Genomic DNA, 24,614 nt, shown 5'->3' on the forward strand with positions numbered 1-24,614 from the left:
AGCATCATTTGTTGGAGGGACTATTATTCTCCCATTGAATAATATTGGCACCCTTGTAGAAAGTCAGTTGATTATAGATGTATGGGTTTATTTCTGGACTTACAATTGTATTCCATTTATCTATGTGCTTATGTTTTTGCAAGTACCACACTTTTGATTACTGTAGCTTTTTGGTAAGTTCTGAAGTCAAGAAGTCTGTGTCCTCCAAACTTGCTATTTTTTTCAAGATTGTTTTGGCTATGTGGGATTCCTTGCAATACCATATAAATTTTAGGACCAGTTTTTCTAATTCTGCAAAAAGACCGTTGAAATTTTCGTAAGGATTGCATTGCATCTGTAGATAGCTTTAGGGAGTATTGACATCTTAATGATATTAAGTCTTCCAGTCCATGAACACAGGATGTCTTTCCATTTATGTAGGCCTTCTTTAATTTCTTTCAGCAAAGTTTTGTAGTTTTCAGTGTATAAGTCTTTCACCTCCTTGGTTAAACTTATTCCTAAATATTTTATCCTTTTTGATGCTATTGTAAATGGAATTGTTTTGTTAATTTCCTGTTTGGATTGTTTATTGCTAGTGTCTAAAAGCACTATTGATATTTTTGCCTTGCTATTGTGTCCTGCAACCTTGCTGAATTCATTTATTAGCTCTAATAGTTTTTAAAAATTTCTTTAGGATTTCCATATGTACAACCATGTTGTCTACAAATAGAGATGGTTTTACTTCTTCCTTTCTAATTTGAATGCCTTTCATTCTTTTTTTTTTTTTTTTTTGCCTAATTGTTCTGGCTAGAATTTCCAGATCTTTGTTGAGTACAAGTGGCAAAATGGACATCATTGTCTTGTACCTGATCATAGCTGGAAAGCTTTCAGTTTTTCACCATTGAGTATTAGCTGTGGGTTTTTAATAAACATCCTTTATCACATTGAATAAATTCCCTTCTATTTCTAGTTTTCTGAGTATTTCATCATGAAAAGGTTGTTGGATTCTGTCAAAAGCTTTTTCTGTATCAACTGAGGTGATCATATGTTTTTTTTCCCTACTGCCTGCATCCTTAGCCACTAGGCCCAATTACCTCTCTCTCTCTCTCTCTCTCTCTCTCTCTCTCTCTCTCTCTCTATATATATATATATAAGTTCTTTAATTTTATAGCCTGCTTTTTGCACTTACATCATGAACATATTCTCTTCATTAAAACTCACTAAAATTGTGATTTCCAATGGCTATATGTTATAATATATCTATCCTCTTGTGGACATTCCATAATTTATTTAATACTTTTGTTTTAAAATTTTCAGTATTTTTTCTGTATCTCTGTTTCTTTAGGATCAAAGTCCCTAGAACTGGAATTATTGGGCCAAAGGCAAGGAACACTAAGAGAAAAAAAAATATATTTCCAACTTATTTAAAAAAAATCACTGTGAACCTCTACCAGCTTATATCTGCCTAATCAAAGCAGTGGACATTCTCTGTGCTTGCTATTTCGTAACTCCAGGACCTCTGAGTTTGCTTTCTATCCGTCTCTGAAGTTCTTTAATCTCTACCTCTACTAAGGAGATCACTCACTGCCTTCCCTCCTTGTCAATATTTATTTTTCTTCTTGTTCCTCGATTTATGCACTTTCTATTCTTACTCTGATCGTTTTTTTAGTTCATCTGCTGAATTAGTGACTAAGCCAGTAGAGTTGAATGCAGGACATATGAAAACTTAACAGTAAAAATATTAATAAAGCACAACTGTGCATCATTACCAACTATATTTTATTTAGCTTGGGAAGAAAAGGAATCTGCAGTCTGGTCAGTGTTGCTTTTCGGTTTTTCTGTCTTTTCTTTATCAATATCCATTTGTGTGTTCCTGCTTAAATGTTTTTTAGGATTACCTGGAAATGTCAAAATAATCGAACTCATGCATTAAACGAATGTATAAACATTTAGTTTTAGAGAATACTAAAGAAAAGCATTTCTGTGTCTATTCATTTTCGCATTTTATTGGATTTTTCTTAACCACCAGTGTTTAAAGTAAAAACTTTGTATATAGACATCAAGCACCGACCCTACTTAAATACACACCCCACATACGCACTTTGGCAATGTCAGATAAATTTGATTTAAAAAGTAATAAAATTCTAAAAACAAGGAAACTGGGAAAAAACCCACGATCAGAATAAATGCAAATGAAGACATTAGGAGATTTCATCAAGTCGCAACTAGATCAGTTTTTCTGCGCGCCCAGGAAACGTGGAAGAAAACTACAGTACCCAGAATGCTTAGAGCGCGCGTCGGCCCTCGAAACTTGCTGCTTCAGTCCCGCCTCCTTCCTTTACCGATTGGATTATCCAGTTCCGTGACTCTGGACTTCTCTTCTCCCATTGGTGCACTCTCCAGAGGTCAATTACAGAGTTTACCCTCTGTTCCTTCTGGCTCAGCTGCTCTCCACCTTGTACCAAGATGGCGGCAGAAGGAGCTGGTGGGAAATACAGAAGCACAGTCAGCAAAAGCAAAGACCCCTCGGGGCTGCTCATCTCTGTGATCAGGTGAGGGAGGCAGGGTCAGGGGACGGGGGCAGCGGTTCGACCTCCGCTTTGGAAGGGAGATGGGTTAGCTGGGTTCTACCCTGCTGACCCCTCCCTTCCCTCCTTGCCTCCCCTCAGCCCCTCCCAAGGGCCCCCACAGTTCTGCCTTTTTCTCTGGGGTTGGGCTAGAGGGAGGAGCCCGGCCTCGCAGTGTTTTCCTAATTTAGGGCCAGAGCTTCGCATTAGGGTCCCGGGGCCCTAAAAGCACACTGTTTGGGACTTGGTAGAGAAAGCCAGGTGTGTTCACTTATTCATACATTTACTGATCGATTGCTTTCAGCACCGCTCATTGTGGAAGGCATCTTGTTCCCTGGGCTTCTGGGTGTCAGGCCCTGAAGTCCGGAGACTCCTGTCACGAGTTGCAGACTGTGTTCTCACACGTTGGACACCTCCAACCACCTGTGAATGGCCACAGCCTCAAATACGAGAGCCTGTAGTGAGCTGGTAGAAGGGCTGTGGGTTTGAAAGCACACATCCGTGTTTGATTTTTGTTCTGCCTTCCTATCCCGATCTAGTCTTTAAAAAACAAAACAAAACAAATTTCACGTTATCCTCTATGCATATCATTTTCCCAGACTATATACGGTGGGAGTAGGAGTGGTCGACCTTTCAGAGGCTCTTTTTTCTTTAAGTGAAATAAATTATAAGGGTGGAGAACCCTTTCAAACCCATTTCAATAAATGAAAATAAAAAGAACGGAGGATGCATATCTCTTGTTAGTAAATTGTTCTGACTCTGAAGTTGCTGCTTTGTCTGTCTGTTCAATTTGTATTCTTTGTGTTACCCGTCTTGCAACATTGTATTCATGATTACCTCCTCTTATCCTTAACCTCTACTTCAAATTCTCTCTCAAAGACTGTAGCTTTCCTGGTTGCTTTGGCAACAAGCCTCAAAAAGGAAAATCATTTTAGGCTCATGTTTATAAAATCTGAGCATCCCTGAAGATGTATCTGGTACGTGCCAGTTCTCTTCCGTGTTTCCTTGGACCTGTCATTTTGTCACAAAATAAATTACTTGTTAGTGATAGAGTCCACTGTCCTTTGAAAAGTTTGAATAGTTTAGCTTTATCTTTTTGTGTCAACGAGCAGTTGTTTTTCCTTTTTGAATAGTGAATGTTAAAAATTCTCCTTCAATTCCGTTCTGATACGTAACAGGTGTCATTTCTGTACTACATTATGTATTAGCATAACACTATATTTTCATATTCATCCTATTAGCAATAAACAGCATTTATTGTTACAAGCATCTTTTAAATGGAAAAAAGACACTAGGTGGATAAGGGTTTGACCTGAGGACAGGGTAGGAGTATATATGGGGAATAACCAAATCTCATCACTATTTGCAACCATGGTACCAAATAGTTAAATGATTAATTTGTTAGAGGGATAGTCCACTTTAAAGCATTTAAAAGTCAAAATGATTTAAAGAAGTATAGTGTAATTGTAATGGAAGTGTTACATTTGGTGGATGGGTTATTTAAGTGCCTTGAGACTCATAAATGAAATTCTTAACCATTTATAAAATACTGAATAAAAATATTTCAGGAGGGTCAGCTGTTTCAAAGGGTGGACTATGGGGTTTTGCAGAAGAGGTTCTGCTGTGATGCCGTGCTTTGATGAGGGGATGCATGGTGTTTGGGACTGCGTCTTTTGGAGGCTGCTGCTAACCACAGCTTTTGGTTTTAAGTTTTGCCCCTGGCCCTTTAAAATGGAACTAATCGGGTGGACAGAGTCCTAATTACCTGCCGATGTACTATTTGGACACACAAGGTACCCACACAGCATTTTCCTACTTTTCTGTTGATTCACCCCCCACCCCAACCTTTTGTTTGGTGTGAAGTTGGGGCAGGCAGCCCTTCTAAATAGGAAACAAGCAAGATGGCATTTTGGAGATGTTATTTTATTTTTGTGAGGTCTTGTCAGGTTTTTAATTGGGAAATGTGTCTACCACTTACTGTTAGGTGATTTACTTCCCAATTACATGTGACTCTTTTCTCTTTATGAGTTGGCCTTTAATAGCTGGTTTAATTTGGAAGACAAACTTGGGCTGTGACTTGAGGAGACCTCATTGAAACCTCGGAGCGGAGCTTTTGTGGACAGACTCTGCTCACAGATGTCAAGGAGGTTTGAAGGCAGTTAAAGGCTCACATGGTCATCAACTTTTATGTCTTCACAGAAGTTGGAGTTTCAAAAACTTGGTAAATCCTTTATGATAGACACCTGTTAAATCCCCTTCCTCCTCAGAGTATTTTGGTCAGCCCTGTATTTAATTCAAAGTAAACTTTGATGAAGGAGTCCACGTTTTGATCAGAACTTTGAACAAACAGCTTTGAGGTCCATGTCACACACTGTGGCAGGAAGGGAGTGTGGTCACTGTTCAGAGCAGAGTCCTCGGAGTCCTCGGAGTCGTGAGGGGATTAGTGTTGATGGAGAGGAGCACTAACTCCTCTCCATCTGAGCCTGTCTCATGATGGTTTTTAGGATTTCCAGCTCTCTTTGTACCCGGGGGAGTCTTGACTCTAGTGATGCAGTACTGTTTGAAAATTACTGTTGGTATATCTGGAAACTAAACACGTATAAACTTTCTGGAAGCCCTGGGGCATCTGGAAGCATATATGGATGTAAGGGGCAAAAGAATTCCCATTTTTCTGGCTAAACGCACAGAATTGATACCTTGGGAACCCATGTCTAAGTTTCTAACCTCGTGTAATTTTTAGCATTGAAATTTCTTAAAGGCTTTGAGGTATATAGTTATAATTTGGGGTGATAACGATCAGGTTTTTTCCAAGCCATTTCTTATAGATAAATGTTGTCAGAGTCTTCAGTGGGAGGTTCGGTATAGGTAGCAGAGCCTTACTGTATTATCCATGTAAAGTGACCTTGGACTCATTACTTAAAAACCCCTGTGTCTTAGTTTGTCATTTGTAAAATGGGATAATCATACAATGTGCTCTGGGTTTTCAAAAAATTAAATAAGAGTATGTAAAAGTGCCTCACAGTTTGGCACAGAGAAGGCACCCAAATGTTCATTTCCTCCTTTCCAGGAGCCCCAGCTTCTCTGGTTAGAAAGTTGATTTGAGTAAGTTTGCCAGATAGCAACCAGGATATAATTTTCCATCAGAAATATCCTTGCTATGTTGACTAGAATGTTTGATGCCAGTTGACAGAATGTTCTCTTTGTAACTAAGAAACCTTGTATAGCTGACTTAAGATGGTAATTCTTTGATAATTTGAGACTCAGCTAAAGAAGCTAGATTTAAATATATCTGTGCTTATGTGTGTATAAGAAACATGTAAAATATGAACAGACATAAAATGTAAAACATTTATTAAAGATAAAAAGACTATAAACAAGCAAACCGAAGGGACCATGGTCTCTTTGCCTAGATAACCCTTGTTGCCATTAAAAAATTATATATGTGATTTTCTAAAATTATATGCATAATTTTTAAAAATTAGTTACATATTTAGAAAATTCAGATATTTCAAGAGGTACAAAATAAAAAGTAGACTTTCCCCCCTGTTCGTCTCCCTCCTGAAACATACCCCTTTTAAGTGTCCTGAGGGAAATATAAGACTGTATTTAAGTATGTGTGAATGTATAATCTTTAAACAAAATAATATATATTCTTTAATGTATTAATATCTAATATTGTTTATGAGTTTATATGCACTTAAGGAATATTCATAAAAATTATATATTCTATGTGCTTTAAACAAATGGGATCATACTATGTGCACTTTTGCACCTTTGTTCATTTGTTTTTCTTTATCTTGGAGATCTTTTCTAGCAGCACACGTTGATCTTATTCATTGTTTTTAGTGTCTAGGTGGTATTCTGTCACATGGATACACCATAGTCTATTTAATTGGTGGCCCATACCCCCCCACTTTTTAACACATACTTTTGGTTTTATTTTTTGTTCTGTTAAAAATATGTTGCAACGAGCATTCTTGTACATTGGGCAGTATATCCATGGTGTAAGTCCATGGCAGTGGCAAGAGAATAGCTGATTTAGAGTATATGTGCATTTTGTGTTTTGACAGAGCCAAAATGTCCTCCAGAAAGACGGTAATTGACATCCCCACAAGTGGTGTATTAGAGTACCTGTTTTTCCGTGCTTTTGCCAGAAACCGAGTATTTTTGATGATTGTCTCTGTTAACTCTCCTCTACTGCATGATTAAGAGGGAAGTGTTTACCCCACTGTCATTTAGACAGTGTTGTTGCATGTATGTGGATATATGTGATTTGAAAATATTTTTTCCTGGTCTGTGGCTTTTCTTCTTATTCTCTAGGCAGAGAATTCGTCTTGTCCAGAGCAGAAGTTTTTAATCTTAGTAAAATCCAGCTTATCACTTGTTTCTTTCACGGATGGTGTGTAGCTAAAAAGTCATTGCTGTACCCAAGGTCATCTCAATTTTCTCCTATGCTAACTTCTAGGTGTTTGATATTTAGGTCTCATACTCATTTTGAATTAATTTTTGTGAAGGCTGTAGGATCTCTGTCTAGATTGATTTTTATTTTGGTGACTGTCCAGTTATTCTCACACCATTTGTTGAAAAGATTATCTTTTCTCCATTGTTGGATATATGTGAGATCTTCACCAACATTCTATGCTTTTTGTTCTCTTTCTATGCACACTTGTCATTGTAACTTTTCCCATTTTCCTTTATAAAAATCGTATCACATAGACTTGTTAAAAAAAAGTCATCAAAGAGAAACATTGTCCAAAAATCCTGTTTCCCAAAATACTGTTTTTATTTTTAAGGTTTTTGTGTGGATCCTGTCCAGGTACCTACAGGGCTTAACGGTTGTAATTATAACAAAGTTAACACTTTTTTTAGCATAACAAAAGAATATAAATATCTTTGTATGAATATTTTTAAAGTGGTAGAAAATTACAGAGAAGGAAATATAAGTTATTCATATTCACCCAGAATTAACCATTGTTAATAACTTTGCTTTCAGCTTTTAAAAATCATTGCATTATTATAAAAATAGTACATACTCATTATAAAGTATTCAAACAATGGAAATGCAGAAAAATGTGAAGATGAAAGTAAAAAATATTTTTCCAAACTTTATCCTCCATAAGTTACCATCATTGATATTAGGTGAGCCTAATTTTAGATCTCTCTGTGTGTGTGTCTCTCTCTGTATGAGATGTTGGATGGATAGATAGAAATATTTTAAAAGATAAATATGGGATCTTACTCTGTGTGCTAAACTTAACACGATAACTTAATGTCTCCGTTTTTAAGGTATACATACATATAGTAAAGTGCACACATATTAAGTATATGGCTTAATGAATTTTTGCCTGTGTAACCAGTACTCGTGTCAAGATAGAGAACACTTCCAGCATCCCTGTCAATTTTTTTCCAGTTCAGTTTTTTTGTAAGGATATCCTGTGGTTCCAACACCATTTGTTTAAAAGACTTCCTTTTTCACTGAATTTCTTTGGCACCTCTGTCAAAAATCAGGTGGCCAGTGTGGAGCTATCAATGTTTCTTGACTCTCTAGTGTGTTCCATTCATCTGTTTATCTTAATGACAGTTCTACACAGTCTTGATTACTGCTTTTATAAGTCTTGGAGACAGATAGTGTAAGCTTTCCAACTCTGTTCTACTTTTTCAAAGTTTTTTTGGCCATTCTAGGTCCTTTGCATTTCCATATCAATTTTAGAATTAGCTAATCAATTTCTAGAATAAAACCCGCTGGGATGTTGGTTGGGATTGCATTGAATGTCCTGATTAATATGGGATAATCGACGTCTTAACAATATGAGTTTTCTGATCCATGAACAGGGTATCTCTCTCCACTTAACTCCTCTTAGCAATTTTTTTGTAGATTTCCATGTGTAAGTCCATGTATTGTTTGTCAGATCTACCTTTAAGTAGTTTAAGACACTTCAAGTTGTCCCACAGCTCACTGAACGCTGATGTTCTCCCCCCCCTTTTATTTTTTTGGGTTTTTCTTCTTGGTGAGTTTTTATTTTTTGGTATAGTTTCTGTTGCTGTGTGTTAAAGTTCACTAATCTTTTCTGCAATTCCTAATCTGCTGTTAATTCCATGTAATGTAATTTTTATTAGATTGTGGTTTTGCTCTCTAAGAAGTTTGATTTGGGTATTTAAAAAAATATCTTCAGTCTTTCCTATAGCTTCTTGAACATGGAATACAGGTGTTATAACTGTTTAAATGTTCTTTGCTAATTTCATCATCTGTTGTCATTTTGGGGTTAGTTTTGGTTGATTAATTTCCCCTCCCCCGCCCCCCACCCCCGTGTGCCTTGCCACTTTTTGGATGCTAGATTTTGTGAATTTTACCTTGTTGGGTACTGATATTGGATATCTTTGTTTCCTATAAATATTCTTGAGCATTGTTCTGGGATGTGGCTGTTACTTGGAAACAGTGTGGCCCTTTAAGGTCCTGTTTTAAATTTTGCTAATTGGGAGCAGAGCAACATTAGTTTAGGGCCATTTTGTCTCAGTACTATGGCAAAATCCTGAGTACTCCACCCAGTGCTCTGTGAGTGATGAGATTTTTCACTCTGGCTGTGTGTGATTTCAGATAATTGTTCTCGCAGTGCTTTCAGGTGGTTCTTTTTGTGGCCTTGAGTAGTTTTCTACCACGCACGCATGCTCAGGGGAAGACTCCAGGGAGCTCCTCCACAGATCGCCAGGGTGCTTTGGGTAGCTCTCTCCTCTCCGGGACTCTGCTCTGCAAATTCGAACAGCTTTCATGTCCAAGGTTTTGAAACCCGTTCTGTTTGTTGTTTCAGATGGGAGGGTAAATCTATTTCCTGTTATTTAATCCATTCCAGCAGTAGAAGTCTATCAGTGCTTCATATTTTAAAAAATATCTCAGGATATTAATCGTCATGGGTCAAATTTTGGGTTGCCTATGCTCAGAGAGGAAGAATAAAGTAACCAGATGTGCTAAATGAAGTTGTGGCGCGAAGGTGAGCTAGGTATCTCAGCGCTGATGGTCTTTCTGATTTTGCAGTATTTTACAGAGTATTTAATGAAACAGTTCATTTCGTATAGTACTTTTTCAGGAACTTTTCCTCCAGAACTCTTAGAAATGCCTAGGAACTAGTTTGCATCTGTTTATGTACATATTTTAAAAAATGTAGTTCTTTTTATTTAATGCCTGTGATGGTATTGTTTATTGAGGTCTAGTGTGGCTGGTAAATGGGTTTTCTTTGGGTGACATAGTACTTAGACTCTTTCTGTTGGTGGTGGTTTTGTTTTTTTTTTTTGGTTTTTTTTTGGTTTTTTTTTGCGGTATGCGGGCCTCTCACTGTTGTGGCCTCTCCCGTTGCGGAGCACAGGCTCCAGACGCTCAGGCTCAGCGGCCATGGCTCACGGGCCCAGCCGCTCCGCGGCACGTGGGATCTTCCCGGACCGGGGCACGAACCCGCGTCCCCTGCATCGGCAGGCAGACTCTCAACCACTGCGCCACCAGGGAAGCCCGGTGGTTTTGTTTTTGTTTGCACTGGGACGCTTGCAACCTGTGCTGGCCTTTTGCAGTTTGCAGTGGTGAGCTCTGCTTCCCTGTTGTCTTTTTTTGTTTGTTTGTTTTTTGTGGTTCGCGGGTCTCTCACTGCCGTGGCCTCTCCCGTTGCGGAGCACAGGCTCCGGACGCGCAGGACCAGCGGCCATGGCTCACGGGCCCAGCCGCTCCGCGGCATGTGACATCCTCCCGGACCGGGGCACGAACCCGTGTGCCCTGCATCGGCAGGCTGACTCTCAACCACTGCGCCACCAGGGAAGTCACCTATTGTCTTTATTTATTTATTTATGGCTGCGTTGGGTCTTCGTTGCTGTGCACGGGCTTCACATTGCGGTGGCTTCTGTTGTTGCGGAGCACGGGCTATAGGCGCGCGGGCTTCAGTAGCTGTGGCTCCAAGGCTCTAGGGCAGAGGCTCAGTAGTTGTGGTGCACGGGCTTAGTTGCTCTGCGGCATGTGGAATCTTCCCGGACCAGGGCTCAAACCCCTGTCTCCTGCACTGGCAGGCGGATTCTTTTTCTTTTTTTTTTTGGGCAGGCGGATTCTTAACTACTGCGCCACCAGGGAAGCCCTACCCTATTGTCTTATACTCTGCTGCTCCATACGTTTTTGTTAACTGCTTTCAAGCTATGAAATGAGTTATGACCTTGGTCTTTATGATAGCCAGTCCTTTGTGGTTTTCACCTTGAAAAACACTGAGACTCACCATTTAACAGGAAGTTATAAGGGAAAATTCTCGTGTATCATTTGACATTGTAAGAAAAATAAGTATTTCAAGATCCTTAGAAACTTTTCTGACTTTCATTTATTCTTTTAAAAGTTTTTATAAAGCCTTTGCAAAAAATACCGTGGCACATAATTCAGGTGTTTTTCTGTTGGAAACTTGGTGCCTCATTGTGCTGAATATTACGGGAGACGTTATTTTGTACTCAAATGTCAGTTGAGAGCTTGTTAGAAATGCGGACTCTTAGGCGCCACCTGAACCACCTAACTTGAATCTGCTGTTTAACAAGAGCCTCAGGTGAGTCTAATAAATGTTAATTTGAGTAGCCCTTAGGACATAATTTGGGAAAATACAAGAAACCAAGTAGCATTGTTAGCTTGTTTTTAGCTGAGATAATGGTATGGCTATTTTTCTTTTTAAAAAGTACTCTTCTTGGGCTTCCCTGGTGGCGCAGTGGTTGAGTCCGCCTGCCGATGCAGCGGACACGGGTTCGTGCCCTGGTCCAGGAAGATTCTACATGCCGCCGAGTGGCTGGGCCCGTTAGCCATGGCTGCTGAGCCTGCGCGTCCGGAGCCTGTGCTCTGCAATGGCAGAAGCCACAACTGTGAGAGGCCCGCGTCCCGCATTAAAAAAAAAAAAAAAAGTACTCTTCTTAACAGATAAATACTGAAATACATACCAGTAAAAATGATATCACTTCTGGAATTTGCTGCAAAATAAGAAGATTGGAGTCAGTGAGAGTATAGATGAAACAAGATGGGAATGTGTTGATAATTGTTGAAGCTGGGTTTATTCAATGAGTCTCTTAATTTTTGTGTTTGAAAATTTCCATAAAAATTTCACATGTGTATGTATGTTTATAATATATGTATATGCTGGGGAGAGGGAAGGTGGTGGGAATGACAAGGTTCTGTAGGTTAATAAATTGCAGAAATGCTGCATAATATATTCCTCTTCTATCCACCCCGCTCCTACCCAGACAACCTCCCGCCCAGAGGTACCTTGTACATTAACATATTAAAGTCTCCTGAAAATGACTGTTGTTAGGAAACCTTCAATTTGTGTAACCCAGAATTTCCAAAATAGCCTATTACCACATAATGTCTATCAATATCTTATAAAACACTGTTTCTGAGGAACTCACTAGAAACTTCTCATTAGGGAATAGCATACATGTTTAAAATGATCAAATGCTGTAATGCGTTGTAGTAACAAACATTCCCCAGGAGGTGAAAAATGAGATGACTGAAAACAGTGCTTTAAGGACATGGGGCTTAAAATGGGAGTGAAAGAGGTAGGGTTTGGTTCGGTAAGGGTGGGGGAGATTTTAAGTTGACTTTGTCAACCCTAGACTGTTGTATGCTTTTGGTAGAGGTGATTTTACTTAATTTTGGTAATGGCCTTCTCTGTTGGCTACAAGATTTATACTTTTGGTCCCCACAAGTGTTTTATATAACCGAGTTAATTGAAATATAGAAAAACTGCATGTGTCAGGTGTAGTAATTGGCCCTAAGCACTGTCTGAAGGAAGATGCCAGTGAAATTTTCAATTGACTTTAAAGCAGAAATTGTTTACTGTCACTTGATATTAAGTGAATCTCTTTGTAGTGAATTAGGGGATGTTGTTTTTATGCATCAGAAAACTTTTTCAGAGGGACTTGTCATTATGAATCACTATCAGTTGGGATGGGATTCGCTATCAATTGGGATGGGATTATCTTGTATTTTGTGGGATCTAATAAGACATAATTCAGAAACAAGCAATTGCGATGTCTAATTGAATATAATAAAATCTGATTTAAAAGTGTAATGTAGATTTGGTTATGCTTTGAGTGAAGCCATATCTTATGTGATTATATAGTGATACACATCTCATATATTTAATGTGTAATTTTTTTTTTTTTTTACAAAACTCAGAATTACGAGTTTTTATAGTTCATTGGAAGCCTTTGTAGACTATTCTTCTTATACAAAGGGGTCTGCTTCATTTAATAGGCTTTGAAGACCACTTCTCAACTTGTTTGGTTAGGGTTCATAGTCGTAGTAAACTCTTTTCCTCCTTTTCAGTTTGTACTTTCACACTACTCAGAACTGTATTTAGTGTCCCTCCTGATATAATAGGTATATTGTTACTGTCAGGCATTTCTTAGGATGGCTGTTACATATTTTCGAAGAAAAGAAAATCTGACTCACACTGAAATAACGGCTAAGCGGATCTAATAGTGTAATCTAATATCTTCTAGTTAAAAGCAGTTTGGAAAAGAAAATAGAATTCACGTTTTCAAGAATCATGTCAGCTCTAGACTCTTTTTTTCTTGTGTTGGGATCAATAACAAAAAGGAATACTATGTTCTAGAAAGATCAGTAAGTTAATTGTTCATTTTCGTCCTACTTGGAGTGAGGTTCAGAAACTAGTTAACCCTTGAATATTTGTTGAGAGTTTAAAAATACTCAGTTTGGGCCTTATGATAATATGTTAGAATATGTTGTAAAGATGACTCCTTCTGCTTTTTCCATTATGCAATTTAAAAAATTCACAAGAATTGTCCGAAAAAGAGAGAAGGTGGTACTGATTGAGGGATTCAGGTGCTTGATGAGTAAAAAGTGCAGGGGCTCAGTGACATCTAGTTTATCTGCTAAGGGGCCCACTTTGAGTACTTCCCAGAATGGGGATCACTGAGGAGATTTGATTCTTACTGTAGATTTTGATCTATAGAGCTGTAGCTTCCTGGTAAGTGATTTCTGGATATGTGGAGCCTTACTTGTAATTAGTTTCTCTGAGTTGCTTGAAGTGATTTCCATTAATTGTTTAATCTTTATCATTCCTGGAGGAGAGGTCACTGGATGCTAACAAGGAATGCCCTTAGAAGACAATTAAGCATATTAACTGTTTTCAGAAAGCCTGACTTAATGCTGATTATTCTGCAGGTGTCACCAAAATTCAGGTGTATTATGTTAAATATTTCTTATAGCAGGTTAATTAGTTATCTGAGACTCTATCAGGCAGGTAACTCTTCTTGGGGAAGAATCTGTGTTGCTGAGGTTAAGGGGGGGATTACTGGTAACATCTGCCTTGAGATTTTACCCAACCAGAATAACACCTCCTGTGTTTTATAGGGTGGTGTATTAGTCTGCTCAGGCTGCCATAACAAAATACCATAGACTGGGTGACTTAAACAACAAATTTTCTCACAGTTTTGGAGGCTAGAAGTCTAAGATCACGGTCTTGTACCATCAGGGTTGGTGTCTGGTGAGGCCTCTCTTCTTGGCTGGTAGATGGCCATCTTCTCGTGTGTCCTCAGATGGCCCTTCCTCTGAGTGTGTGGGGAGGGAGAGGGCTCTCGTGTCTGTTCCTCTTTTTAGAAGGACACCAGTTCCATTGCATTAACGCCCTGCCTGTATGACCTCACTTAATTTTTTTTTTTTTTTTGCGGTACACGGGCCTCTCACTGTTGTGGCCTCTCCCGTTGCGGAGCACAGGCTCCGGATGCGCAGGCTCAGCGGCCATGGCTCACGGGCTCAGCCGCTCCGCAGCACGTGGGATCTTCCCGGACCAGGGCACGAATCCGTGTCCCCTGCATCGGCAGGCGGACTCTCAACCACTGCGCCACCAGGGAAGCCCCTCACTTAATCTTTATTACCTCTCTTCTAGGCCCTGCCTCCAAATACAGTCACGTTGGGGATTAGGGATTCAACATATGAATTTTGTGGTGGTAGGTGGTGTGTGTGTCACAATTCAGTCCATAACATATGGTACTCTGGGCACTCTTACTTGTTGAAATACCCTAAAATGCTTCCAGAGTGACAGCCTGGCAATCTTGAGGCTCAGGCAAGAGCCCTGGTCAGGCTAATTTTTCACACTTGTTGTCAGTCTTACTACATGCTTTTCTGTCTTACAATGTTTAACAGTCCTCTATTAGCCCTCCAATACCAAATACTTGTACTGTGGACGCTCTTCAGAGAATTTCTGTCTGGTCAGCTTGAACTATCAAAAGGCTTGCTCAGAGGAGGAAGTTAATGAAACATGATTTGTTCCGTTTAGTCCTTTAAATTCCCTAAATTCTATTCTTAGATTAAAATCATTGGAAAGCTTAATACTTTGGACTATATTCAGAGTCTTTGAAAATCTCTTAGGTCCGAGTTGTGTTTTAATGTTACGTTCTTGAAGGGACTTATAAGAAATGGCCGTGTAAAATTCATTACTTTGTTTTTAGAAGGTTGTTGAGGACATTGGTCACTATATTGTGTAATGTCTTGTTTTATTTTTATTTAAAAATTTTTTTTTTTTATTTTGGGCTGTGTTGGGTCTTCGTTGCTGCACGCAGGCTTTCTCTAGTTGCTGCATGTGGGGGCTACTCTTCGTTGTGGTGTGTGGGCTTCTCACTGTGGTGGCTTCTTATTGTGGAGTGCAGGCTCTAGGCACACAGGCCTCAGTAGTTGTGGCACGAGGGCTTCAGTAGTTGTGGCTCTCAGGCTCTAGAGCGTAGGCTCAGTAGTTGTGGTGCACGGGCTTAGTTGCTCCGTGGCATGTGGGATCTTCCCGGACCAGGGCTTGAACCTGTGTCCCCTGCATTGGCAGGTGGATTCTTAACTGCTGTGCCACCAGGGAAGTCCATGTCTTCTTGTTTTAAGTGAAAGTTTTTTTTTTTGTTTTTAGAATTTAGTATTAGTTTAAAGTTTGCTTGCTTAGAGCAACTGGAATCTGTCTTTTTGAGAATGGGAATTATATATAATTGGCTAGGGTTCTCTTTTTGCATCGGCTACTAGGAACCCCAAAGTTAAATTGGGGGCTCATTTCATACATGCTACGTTTGTCCGTATGACCTGTGTACCTGTGTTTTACATTTATATGGCATTGTTGTCCTGCTTGTCTTCAACTAGTTCCTCTTTCTCATTTGTATTGTCCACATTCTTGTATATACAAACCATCTCAGATCTTTTTTGGAAAGAACTGGGATAGAATTGAAATGAAACTTGAAAGTAAATATTGTTACTCATTATTCGCCATTAACTGTTGGTTGAAAGCTGTTATTCTTTTCTTTGGTGCTAACACCCAGGTGACTTCAGAGAACACTTTTAGAGTAGAAGCCCGCAAAGCTGTCCTGATGTGGCTCCCGGCTTCCTCTCTGACCTCGTCTCCTATCATTGTCATCCGTCCTCCCTTCTCTAAAGCCACATTGACTTCTTGACCATTCCTTTTTCCTTGAACAGGCCAGACATGTCCTACTTCAGGGCCTGTGTGTCTTCTCTTGTCTCTGGGATCAGTTTACCCGGGTAGTGCCAGCCGCACCCCTCCTGCTCTCTCCGGCTTTCTAGAAAGCTCTGTTCAAATGGCATCTTGATCTGAGAAACCATTCCTGGCCTTCTTGTGTAAAAGAGTCTCCCTTCCCCCTACCCTGCCTTCATTTTTCCATAGCTGCTCCCTCACTCTCCCGGCCTCCATGTGTTGTATGCCTGCTTCCCCCACTAGACCAGGGTGTGAGCTTCATGAGGGAGGGATTGGTTTATATTCACAGCTGTGTCTCTAGCCACTTACAGCTATGCCTGCTAAGTTGTAGGTGTGTCGTAACTATTTGTTCAATGACTAAATGGACGAAAGAGGGTCAATGTAGCTATTGCTTGTCCTTTCCTATAGATTTTTGAACTGACATTTATTTGTATGAGATAGTCTAGTTGCAGTTGTTCCTTAAGGCAGGTGACTGCCCTCCATGACCTCTTCAGGTCCTGCATCTTGCTGCTGCTCATTATTTAGCTTTATCTAAGCTCTTAATGTACCAGGCACCGTAAGAATATAGAGAAAAGGTCTGATCTCAGTTCATAAACATCCTCAGGAATTTTCCACTGGGGGAGGCTTTAGGGGACTTGGGCTAACAATGTTGTGATTCACAAATGATTGATTTGTTCCTAATAACGTGTCAGCCCACGCATTGAGGGCACCTTATATTTTACAGAGCACATTCACACACTTCTCCAATCCTCACGATAACCTGGTGAGGCAGGTTCTCTTACCTTGTCTGTTTGACAAGGAAAGAAACAGGCCCAGGCATGTTAAGTGACTTGCCCAAGGTCAAAGAGCTTGAAAGTTGCAGATGCCTCATGTTTGACATTATTTGGTCAGAAGCAAGACACTTCTGCTGTATTCCTAATGGTAGTATTCTAGATTTGTTTTTTTCATCGTATTCTGCCTTTGACTGGAGGTTATTGTTTCTCTTGAGTGATAGGTTACCTTTGGGTGACTAACCCTGTTTTCATAGGTGTGCTTTTTCTTTTATTTGATCTTGCTTTTGTCTTTTTTAAAGAGTAATATCGACTTTTGTGTACTTTCTCCTGTCTGGACTCCATTACTCTATTAAGTCCAAAGTGAAAGCAAAATTGTTCCATAGAAGGAGCCAGTTATCAGTGACTAGTTATTTTCCTTTCAAAACACTTGACCGGCTACACTGAAATACAGAAGCTGGTATCAAAAAGGAACCTGACAAATTTCGTTTTAGACCTGCAGGTATTTCCCCTGGGTTTTTATGCTTGTTTATAGGGCTTTCTTGGTGGTTGTAAATTCACTAGAACCATTTAACGTATGTGTTCCTACGAGGTGTTGTTAACAATAGCGTAGCATGGGTACCGTGGTCCTTTTAGTCCACTGGGTAAATAAATTCCTTCCTGGGATTAATTAGTCATGGTTAGTGATGTCATTCATCATGCAAATGCCAGAGCTGTGTTAGTGAAAAATTCTTAGTGATCCAGAGACGTCTGTGTCCAGCTTAACTGGAATCTACGCTTTTATGTGCATCCATGAACTTGGCAATAGTTTGTAAAGCATAATGATTTTGAGATAGGAATGGAAAGCTCTAAAGAATGGTTCAGTAACTTGAAGGCATCTTGGGATGGCAACTTCAAATAGTTTCTCCTCTGCTCCATGTCTTCTTTTAGCTCATGCTTTTTAAACCTTCTTGTCCAGATTCAAGACTGTTACTACTGAAGAAGCCGCCAGGTGCTCTGTTGACATCTCTAGCTGTTCACTCCTCTCTTGACATGTGGGCTGTAGCTTGATTAGGCTGCAGTCCTGCAGCTCAGGAGCTGAAGGCGGGAAAGGAGGTTTCACAGCATGTATAGTGGAAAGGGCATGGGTTTTGGCGTCAAGTATACTCAGCTTTAATTTCATTTTTGATGTTAGCTGTGTGCAACTTTACCTCACTGTTCCTTTGAATCTTGATCTGTAAAAAGGTGGTGATACTATCTCACCAGACCATTTTGAGAGTCACCTTAAATTATGTGTACAAAATAACTAATGCATTGTTTGGTGTATAATAGACATTCAGTAACTTATATCCTGTGCCTCACTTTTGACCTTCTTTTCCCAAAATGTGGGACACAGGAATGCACGTAAATTTGTGCATTTAGTTTTAAAATCTCCCAAGTAGAGGGTGAGTGAGAGCTAGATTGTCTGTCAAAGGGATCTTGGATCATTTTTGGACTCAACATTTACAAAAGAATACTGTGTAGTTTTAGGTTACATGATTAGAAATAGAGTGCCTATATTATGGGATATAAAACCTCTTCCTGTCTGGATGGTCACACCCTATTAGAAGTATGTTGTGTCAGTTCTGAGTACCACATCTTGAGGCAGGATAGGGAACCTTTTAAGAACCAGACTCTCCAGGTCTGAGGCCTGGCTCTGTTACTTAAAAGTTCTGTGCTTCAAACGCACAACTCAGTCTTCATTTGTAAGAAGAGGGGGGACATTGGCACCTACTCCACAGGTGTTGTCTGGAATAAATTATTATATATAAACCACTTAGATTAATGTAGTAAGTCCTATGTGAGTGTTACCCATTTTCAAGGGAACTTCAGAAGAAAGTAACAAGGCTGGTGGGCTGCCATGTTGTGGGAGAAACAGATGAAGAAATTGGAGGTGCTGAAGGTGAGAAAAAAACTATTGAGAGTCCTTTACCATTTAAAGAGAGACTTTATGAAAGAGGGAATAGACTTATTTTATGTTGCTGAAAAGGGTGGAACTAGGATCAATGGGTAGAAATTACAAAGAGGCTGGTTTTGCTTTATGTTAATGAAAGACCTTGTAACAAGTAGAGCAGTTCAAGATTGCAGTGAATGGCTTTGTGGGCCAGTGAGGTTTCCCTTGCACAGAGGCTTAGAAGGCCGAGGAGAAGTTCCTGACCTGGCTGGCGGGGTGAGCTAGACGACAGACGTTCTCTTCTACCCTGCTCTCAGTTCAGGTCAAGTGACTTGCTTAAAGTAGGATAATCCTACACTGAATTTTGCTGCGTTTTGGTAGCATGTGTGGGAACTTTCTCCCTAGAGTCAGTCTGCTTTTATGGTCTATCATTCATTCATTGTGCAGATATTTATTGTGGGAGGCATTGTATTTCTGGTCTCACTTTGCAGAAAAGAAAACAGGTTGGAAATGAATCTTCGTTTATGGTCTACTATTACTTGACACCATGCAGTCCCCGGAGGAACCCAATGAATTAGGTTTCATTTTTGTTGGGAGACGATTCTCCTTGGGAAGGTTGTGTTTCTGAAGTTCTTGTGAGCAAAGTACGGGTGCCCTTTGTTTTAGACTGTCAAGGATGTTTGACATGTTTGGAAAATAGAGATAACCTTTCCAGAGCAAAGGGCAGGCATGTTTACTGCCTTTAAGCAGGCATGTTTAAGCTCAGGGCTCCTCTCCAGCAACTCAGCATGTGTAGGCATCCATTTGGGCCCATCCTTCCAACGCCCATGGGTCTTGGGGGCAGGGGGCCTGCTACAAATATGCTGATGCTCGTGTTACTTGCTGTGCTATGACTAATAAAGTCCTGAGCTTCTGACCCACCCGGGAGTTTTGTGACTTCCCCCAGCATCCGTGAAACTGTGGCAGGCTAACTTGTTAGCTTCTAAGTAGGATAAAGTCTCAGACTTCGCATTTCTTGACAGTATGGAGGAGTGAAGTGGGAGGTCAAATCTCATGCCTCTCCTATTAAAAGGGAGAGGGAGGGGACTTCCCTGGTGGTGCAGTGGTTAAGAATCTGCCTGCCAATGCAGGGACACGGGTTCGAGCCCTGATCTGGGAAGATCCCATATGCCGCGGAGCAACTAAGCCCGTGCGCCACAACTACTGAGCCTGAGCTCTAGAGCCCTCGAGCCACAACTGCTGAGCCCATGTGCCACAACTACTGAAGCCCGAGCGCCTAGAGCCCATGCTCTGCAGCAAGAGAAGCCACAGCAATGAGAAGCTGCACACTGCAACAAAGAGTAGCCCCCTCTCGCCACAACTAGAGAAAGCCGCGTGCAGCAACGAAAACCCAACACGGCCAAAAATAAATAATAAATAAATTTATAAAAAAAAAGGGAGAGGGAGGATAACCACAGGACCCACTCCAGTGGGCTGTTCTGAGGATTAAACATACTTTCTATAAAATGTGCAGCCTCTAGATATTAGTGGCTATTATCGCTGCCTTCCTTTTCTCTAATTAAAAAAAAAAAACTTTAATGGTTTTGTCCTCTCAGAGTTCTCCTATGTAAGTATATTTGACTAAAGGCAAAATGTCATTCAGCCCAGTTTACATCAAGAGGATAAATTTCAAATGTGGGGCAAACATGGCACAGGCTATTTCCTTATATAAATATTTTCTCTGAAAATGAAAATAGGAGCTAAAACCTCCTATAGGCCCATCTTTCTCATCTTCATTTTAGTAACCCTTTCTGTTTTCTAAGTAATTTCTAATGCCATGGTAATGTGTTACAGTGACCACTGATGCCCGAGAAGGTGTCCTCTCTCTCAGCCTGACATCTTCCTTGATGGTAATTCTACTAGTTAATGTAAACAATGTGAAATGCTTGGCATTTCCTCCCACAAACGGTGGTGGGGAGGAAATCATGCACAGCGTCATAAAGATGGCAGACTGATCCAGTGTAGCTTTAAAAAGTCTGTGGCCATTGGCTGTGAAAGAGGGGAAATGATAGTTCAATATCTGGGAACTCTTCCCTTTGGGACACTTGATAAATTGAAGGCATTTTCTGACTGTGCTTTACTTTAGATTAACAGCCTGGAAGGTTTCAGATTTAAAGAGCAAAGTTATATATCACAGAAACAACAGGATGATATGCTTAGCCACCCTGTAGCCAAATACTGCAAGTAGTATTGGTAGCTCTCTCTTTGAAACCAAATTCCCCCTAAGTTCTCTACTCTGACTTACTTTATTAGTCAAATGCTTGTGTGGTATTTTCTACCTGAAAGTAAGCTTGGAGGTAGTCTGGTGTAGGCTTAGCAGTTGACAGAGGAGGACACAGGATCTGGCATGGTAAAGGCCTTCCTTCAAGTCTTGGGGTTCCCAGTGTGTTGCCTGGAGCGTATCCTGTAGCCCTCACAGGCTTCACCTTTCCCTTCCTTCCATTTCTATCCCTCCTGCTCCCCATTTCATGCTGGGCCCCATCTCTTGGCATCTCTAACACACTTGCAAACTTCTTTTTTGAGGTTAGATTGAAGTCAGAGACTGGCCTGCTGAATCGCCCTCTAAATTGGAAGATAAGTTTTATATATTATGTGACTCATGAATTAAGATCTTTTACTCTAAATGACATTTTGGAGAAGACTGTTGTACAGTGTTTTGCTTGCAAAAATCTGGAAGGGGTTATGTGACTGATTCGCTGACAGACCATCTCTGAAAGCAGTTCTAATGATGGACTTATAATTGATTGCATCCATCATTGAGAGCCTAAACTACCCCCTCCCTAAATTAAAAAAGATAAATGAAATAAAGTATGCTGAATGTATAGCTGACAAATCTGAGGGAATTTAATGAAACTAAATTACTGCAGCCAACAGATAAGAGAAAAGGGTTTCTTTGTTACTGATTATAACACTAAATTAAAAAAAAATTATCCAAGAAGGATAAAAGAGGAAACAAGATCTGTGGTTCATGTATCAAACTAAGTTATTGAAAGATTTTTAATAAGTGTATCTATCTCATTCCCTGCTTATTGTTGATTCGTATCAATCTTGTTAGTGCTGTTGGAAGTAAATGCAGGAACTGCCTTGTAGTATAGCTGATATTGCCGTCTGTTGTAGTGGGTTTTAGAATGACTGTGACCTTATTTCCAGGCCGCTGGGGGGCTCTGTACTAAATTCATGTCACTTGAATGAACTATTTGGAAGGCGGTTCCTCAGTGTAGAAGCAATTTTATAGTGCTTTGGGCTATGTATAAAAGAAGACCGTAAAGCAATTATACTCCAATAAAGATGTTAAAAAAAAAAAAAAAAAGAAGACCAAGCGAAAGTGACTTAAACAATGGATATTTATTATCTCCCCTAACAGGGAGTTCCTGGGTAAGGCAGCGGTGGGTTGGCTGCTTTAGTGGCCCAATGATGTAATGGCAGTAGCTTGGCATTTCTCTTGGCTTCCCCTTCCAGGATTATAGTATGGCTAATGTATGATTATCTTAGTTTTGTATAACAGTACCCGGTGTTGGGAAAAGGGACCTGCTTCCTGTTAACCTTCTTGCAAGAAAACTACTCCTAGGGGCTTCCCTGGTGGCACAGTGGTTAAGAATCGCCTGCCAATGCAGGGAACACAGGTTCGAGCCCTGCTCCGGGAAGATCCCACATGCCGTGGAGCACCTGGGCCTGTGTGCCACAACTACTGAGCCTGCGCTCTAGATACAGCCCGTGAGCCACAACTACTGAGCCCGTGAGCCACAACTACTGAGCCCGTGAGCCACAACTACTGAGCCTGCACGCCTAGAGCCCATGCTCTGCAACGAAGAGTAGCCCCCACTTGCCGCAACTAGAGAAAGCTTGTTTGCTGCAACAAAGACCCAAAGTAGCCAAAAATAAATAAAATAAATAAATAAATAAAATATCATTTTATAAAAAGAAAAAGAAAACTACTCCTAGGAGTCCTTAGGTCTCATTGGCCAGACTTGTCACTGGTAAGGGGAATGCAAGTACTTGAATTCACTCCAACAAATCAAGACCTACCCAGGTTCTTGCAGAGCTCATGCTGCCTGTTACCTGATTATGCCAAGGGGAAAAGTGAAGAGAAAGACTCCTTGGATTGGCAACCAATAAATCCATTTTGATGGGCTGTTGGATTTTACTGTGCAGGCGGTTTCATATTTTCTCTTAGTAACTTGTTTCATTTCCTAGTGAGTGAGGTGAATGTGCTCTCATTGACTAACTCATCCTTCGTCTACTTTTGGGTTTTAAGTTTGCCTCAGCTTGATATATTCTGTCTTTACCAGGACCCTGTCTACCAGTGATGATGTTGAAGACAGAGAAAATGAGAAGGGGCGTCTTGAAGAAGCCTATGAGAAGTGTGATCGTGACCTGGATGAATTGATCGTGCAGCACTACACAGAATTGACGACAGCCATTCGCACGTACCAGAGCATCACAGAGCGCATCACCAACTCCCGAAACAAAATAAAGCAGGTAAGCCTCCATCCTTCCAATATCTGGTGATTGTTGCATCTACCATTAGTCTAGGTGTTATAGCTTGGAGGTGCCCTGGTAGTGGTAACAGCCTTAACGAGTGATTCATACTGATGCTTTGCAGGAGTTTTGCAGGTTTCTGGAAAGCCAGAATGCAGAGGATCACAGAGGGCATCTGGACTTGCTTCTTTTCTCCCTTAAGTCTGATCCTTGGCTTCTGCCATTACTTTTCTTTTTTTAAAATAAATTTATTTATTTATTTTGGCTGCGTTGGGTCTTCCTTGCTGTGTGCAGGCTTTCTCTAGTGGCAGTCAGTGGGGCCTACTCTTTGTGGTGGTGCGCGGGCTTCTCATTGCGGTGGCTTTTCTTGTTGCAGAGCACGGACTAGGTGTGTGGGCTCAGTAGTTGTGGCTCGTGGGGTCTAGAGTACCGGTTCAGTAGTTTTGGCACAGAGGCTTAGTTGCTCTGTGGCATGTGGGATCTTCCTGGAACAGGGATAGAACCCACGTCCCCTGCGTTGGCAGGTGGATTCTTTTTTTTTTTTTTTTTTTTTTTTTTTTTTTTTTTGGCGGTATGCGGGCCTCTCACTGTTGTGGCCTCTCCCGTTGTGGAGCACAGGCTCCGGACGCGCAGGCTCAGCGGCCATGGCTCACGGGCCCAGCTGCTCTGCGGCATGTGGGATCTTCCCGGACCGGGGCATGAACCCGTGTCCCCTGCATCGGCAGGCGGACTCTCAACCACTGCGCCACCAGGGAAGCCCGGCAGGTGGATTCTTAACCGCTGCTCTACCAGGGAAGTCCCTCTGCCATTACTTTTCATTGCAGTGTGAAATGGCACAGAGGAGATGGCCTCAACTTGAGGAAGCCTACAAGGGGAGCTGTTTTAAGACTCTAGGGCCTTTTATTGTTAGAGGCTCTCGTTATAATGTATTAAATGTATTTATTGTGCTCATGTCACACATTGTGTGTGTGTATTGCTGTAGCAGTTGAAAATAAAAAAAAAATTTTTGGTTTTGAGTATGTCACCCCATTTGAAGTTAGTTGTGATTTCTCTGCAGTCATTGTACATTCTTGGTGGTTTTTGAGAAGAAAATCTAACTCACAAATTATTTAAATGTAAATACTTATGAATACTGAAGTTCTTGAATATTATTCTTTAGTAGTGACAAGCATGCATTCATTTTTATTTTGTAATTGTCTTTAATATTTTGGAGCTGTTTTTCTTTCTCTCTTCCTCTTCCTCTTCTTCTTCCCTCTTCTTGCTTCCTTTCTTCTTTTTTTTTTTATTGGGGTATAGTTGTTTTACCATGTTGTTTTAGTTTCTACTGTACAGCGAAGTGAAGTAGAGTTCCTTGTGCTATACAGCAGGTTCTTATTATCTA

General features: G+C 40.5%; 1 protein-coding gene across 1 annotated transcript in view; it reads left to right on the forward strand.

Moving 5' to 3' along the window:
• Positions 1–2,436: 2,436 nt before the first annotated feature.
• Positions 2,437–24,614, forward strand: part of EXOC4 (exocyst complex component 4) — an 814,897-nt gene continuing 792,719 nt past the window's right edge. The window contains exons 1-2 of the mRNA XM_060020916.1: positions 2,437–2,531; positions 23,044–23,233. Of these exons, the coding sequence (XP_059876899.1) occupies positions 2,446–2,531; positions 23,044–23,233 (276 nt within the window). The 5' untranslated portion in view covers positions 2,437–2,445. The remainder of the gene's footprint in view (positions 2,532–23,043; positions 23,234–24,614) is intronic.

Source organism: Delphinus delphis, chromosome 9 (assembly GCF_949987515.2).
Source record: "Delphinus delphis chromosome 9, mDelDel1.2, whole genome shotgun sequence".
NCBI classification, from domain to species: domain Eukaryota; kingdom Metazoa; phylum Chordata; class Mammalia; order Artiodactyla; family Delphinidae; genus Delphinus; species Delphinus delphis.